Here is a 3753-nt window from a genome sequence, read left to right as displayed (position 1 = left end):
CCGGTCTCCAGGCCAATGGAGTTCGTCGACCGCCCCCACGTTGTCGTTGTCGTCGTCGTCGTCGTCGTGCGCGATGGACGTAGCAGCCGGGATCCTGCAGCGGGTTAAACCTCGCCCGCTCGCCCGAAAAGCCCCCCCGGTAGAAGACCACCACCGCTCCCCCGGGGCACTACGACAAGAGCAGTATAGACAGATCCGAACTGAATTTTTCACGTCCGAATGTAGATTACCGTTTCTGCTTTTCGTTCTCACACGACAGAAAAAGATATTTGATATATCGTTCTAATAATAATAATAATAATAATAATAATAACAACGGCGACGCGGTGAAGTTTAAAAATTTACATACTCACACTCGTACATACACACACACAAACACGCACACCGGACTTTCCAGACGAGCGCGTGCGAGCGTCCGTCGGATATAAAAAGACCACCGGTCCACAGACTGGCATCACATTCGTCTTGTACGCCAAACCGGACGTACCTACGCAACAGATCGACTGCAACGACGGTGCACAGGATTTTTTAGTTTCCGCAACGAACGCCGCACGAAGACGACGATGATGTTCAACACGAAATTGGTTGTGCTGTTGGTGTGCACTTCGGTCGCCATGGTGTCCTGCCAAGTGCCCGCCATCGGTGGATGTCCGGATTTCGATTCGCAACCAGACTTCGACATGAACAGAGTAAGTGCGCGTTCTGGTCTCGTAGTAGTTTAATCACCGACGATTTCCGGTATCGGTAGCAGTCTCGGGCCGATATAATCAATGTCCCCGGTTTTGATAGACTAAAATCGATGCTAGAAATATACTCGTGATACTTCTATCATATCTCATTATAGCTGATATTCCGTTAATTTTACCGTAAAGTACAATGATGACTATGATAATTCATTAGTATTTGTCGTGACTATTAGCGACTGGTTTCTGAGTTTTTGGTTATATTTTTGAAAGGATTGTATATCTTCCATTACAAAGGGAATATGTAGTAATATTTCTTAAGTTGCCAATCATAATTTTTTTTCGTATCGCAGAAGTATTGGCACGCTAAGGGTTTTATATTATAATAATATAATATTATTATTATTCTCATCTCACGTCAAAGAGAAAAGGCTATAAGGCTAATGGCACTGTATACAAATGATGTTTAACTAAAAAAAAAAAAAAATCGATGAATAGAGACTTTTCATTTTAAAGCTAAGGACTTCATTTTATAGTTCAAGCTTTTTTTTTTCGTTTGTGTTAGTGAAAAAAGGTGTTTTAAATGATAATTTTTTTTTGACGTTAATTGATGAATATTATTATATCATAGTATGTTTGAAAAAATATTTCCCATTATTATGTTATGAAAAACGATTTAAAAATAATTTACTATTTACTCAATTTAAAACGAATTCCAAAATTATGTATTTTTTTTATGATTTTTTATTGCTTAGGCAAATTAGTTTTTTCGATCATTTATTTGAATACACAAAATATAGGAAAAAAAAAAATTAGCAATAAAACAATTTTAATATATTAATATGAATTAATCACGATTTATATTTTCCATAGTACTTGGGAACATGGTACGAAGCCGAACACTACGTCAACATCTTTGAAATCGGAACCCGTTGCGTGAAAACCAACTACACAAAGGCCGTCGATGGTAGATACCTCGTCTCCAACGAAATCATGAACAGATTGTATGTAAAACAATTTCCAACGCCTGCTGTTGACATATTAATATAAAAATAATGTGACATTTTGCTTTTTGTTTTCTTAGCACCGGAGTGAAACGCGTATTGGACGGTGAAATCAGATTGATCGTCAAAGGAGCCGAATCCAAAATGAACGTCAAATACACGACATTGCCAAGTAAATATATGTTATTATTTTATGTTCAAACCGCGTTATATATATATATATATATGTATATAAATACATAAAAAAGAGAGACCTTTTGCTTTTGACGATATTGATTTCGTTTGTAATCTGAAACTATTGACGGTTTCGTTTTACATTATCGCGTTAATAACCGGCGTTAACTTTGTTTATACTTTACAGTCTCTTACTCCACCGAACAAATGATTTTGGAAACCGACTACGATTCCTTCGCGGTCGTCTGGTCTTGCTCGTCTTACGGAGTGGCCAACACACGTGAGTACTTGATAATTATTTGATCACTTATCGCTCTTACGCGTCCTCACAATCGGACGTAAATCGGATGTGTATACTCATGTAATATAATGTGCACTTGTGTATGTTGATGTTCGCAGAGAACGCCTGGATCATGACCCGTGAAAAGTTGGCTCCGGGTACCGTCATGCAAAAGGCCTACGGCGTGTTGGACAAATACAAGTTGAGCAAGAGCTACTTCCGCAAGACAGACCAGAACAGCTGTGCCATCGCCGAAGCTGCACCCAATGAGACCACCAACGAGAACAAATGGAGAAGGAGGAGGAGCTTGAACTGAACACGTGCTTCTATTCGACAGCAGTACAAAGATCAGACAATTATTTATTATTATTAAGAATACGATCATTATTTATTTATTTATATTTATTCGACGATATCACGAAATGATAAAAACAAATATACATAGATTTTAAGCGACGAAATAGGTTGTTCAATTTTATTATCACGCCTCATTGCGTCGTATATACCTATTATAATGCCATCGTCATATATTATGATAGACGTCGCGCGCATATGGTATTTCGGATTGTACAAAAGCACTTAATGCCTTGTTTCATTATTAGTGGTGTAAAAAGAATTGGCTGTCGAAACGCCGTCTCTACAATCTTATGATCAGACGAGCTGTGCTACTGAACTAGTTTCAGCCGACGAATAATACTATCGCGACTATCGAATACCTCCTATTATTCGTCTGTTCATTTAATTATTATATATAATAACAATATGACATAATATTACGCTTAAAACATATTATTCTATATACAAGCCAAATAAATGCGAATAACAATTATAGTAGAAAATGATAAAAAAAAAACATCACGACGACAATGCGACAAAACATTTTACACTCTTTTTGCCTCATAAACACTTTAAATATTAAACTAACACAACACTATTACACACATTTACAGACCCACAAAACGATTTCATGTATCCCGTTCATCCGCCGTCGATTAAAATAATAAATACTTTTATAACACACAATCATAATAACATTATGCACACGAGCGTTTCACACGATGATCTCATGAATAAAATTGTTACCGGAATTAAATCGTTTTTATTATAATATCGGGTCCGGGTATTTGTTCTTGGCGAAGGGCAGATATGCGGGGACAACGAAAACTAATGACAATATTATTTGCACACGATAATAATAATTGATAACAATTATATTCCTGTCACGATGTTCGACAAACCAAAAACGTGTACATTAAAACGACAATTTTTTTTCGCGGGTTAAACGTTTTATACAGAATTTTCAATTTACAAACAGCTATACTATACGCCGTAACTTCAATACATAGTAAAATGATAATGTAACACTCACGTGCTGGTCGTAATCATCAATGCGTGGGCGGTGGGTCATCGTTCTCGTCTTTCTCATTGTCTTTGCGACTCGCAGACGTCTTCTAGATCTCAGATACGATTGAAATAGTTTCCTCGACAGTATGCACATAATAATATAATAACTGGCGCCACTATAACTATTATTTTTTGTACGTATACAGGGTGGCTCACCGCATTTTCACATTTTATCGATGATAACCAACGCGAGAACCAACGGTAAGCC

At 37.2% G+C, this 3753-nt stretch overlaps 1 protein-coding gene across 1 annotated transcript; it reads left to right on the top strand.

Annotated features, from left to right (window-relative positions):
- Nucleotides 1–445: 445 nt before the first annotated feature.
- LOC132930135 (apolipoprotein D-like) lies at nucleotides 446–2602 on the top strand. Its single transcript, XM_060995822.1, has 5 exons — nucleotides 446–689; nucleotides 1557–1687; nucleotides 1768–1859; nucleotides 2049–2141; nucleotides 2261–2602. Exons 1-5 carry the CDS (start codon nucleotides 564–566, stop codon nucleotides 2455–2457), a joined length of 639 nt encoding a protein of 212 aa, XP_060851805.1. The 5' UTR covers nucleotides 446–563; the 3' UTR covers nucleotides 2458–2602.
- The last annotated feature ends 1151 nt before the right edge of the window (nucleotides 2603–3753 follow it).

This window comes from Rhopalosiphum padi, chromosome 4 (assembly GCF_020882245.1).
Source record: "Rhopalosiphum padi isolate XX-2018 chromosome 4, ASM2088224v1, whole genome shotgun sequence".
Taxonomy (NCBI): Eukaryota; Metazoa; Arthropoda; class Insecta; order Hemiptera; family Aphididae; genus Rhopalosiphum; species Rhopalosiphum padi.
The sequence above is the reverse complement of the archived record's forward strand: the minus strand, read 5'-3'. Positions and strand labels throughout refer to the sequence as shown.

Bases quoted from the DNA above. Each gene is read 5' to 3' on its own strand.
- LOC132930135 (XM_060995822.1), top strand. From the start codon at position 564: ATGATGTTCAACACGAAATTGGTTGTGCTGTTGGTGTGCACTTCGGTC. The intron at 1,688-1,767 runs GTATGTAAAACA...TTGTTTTCTTAG, and splicing joins AACGAAATCATGAACAGATT to CACCGGAGTGAAACGCGTAT. The intron at 1,860-2,048 runs GTAAATATATGT...TATACTTTACAG, and splicing joins CAAATACACGACATTGCCAA to TCTCTTACTCCACCGAACAA.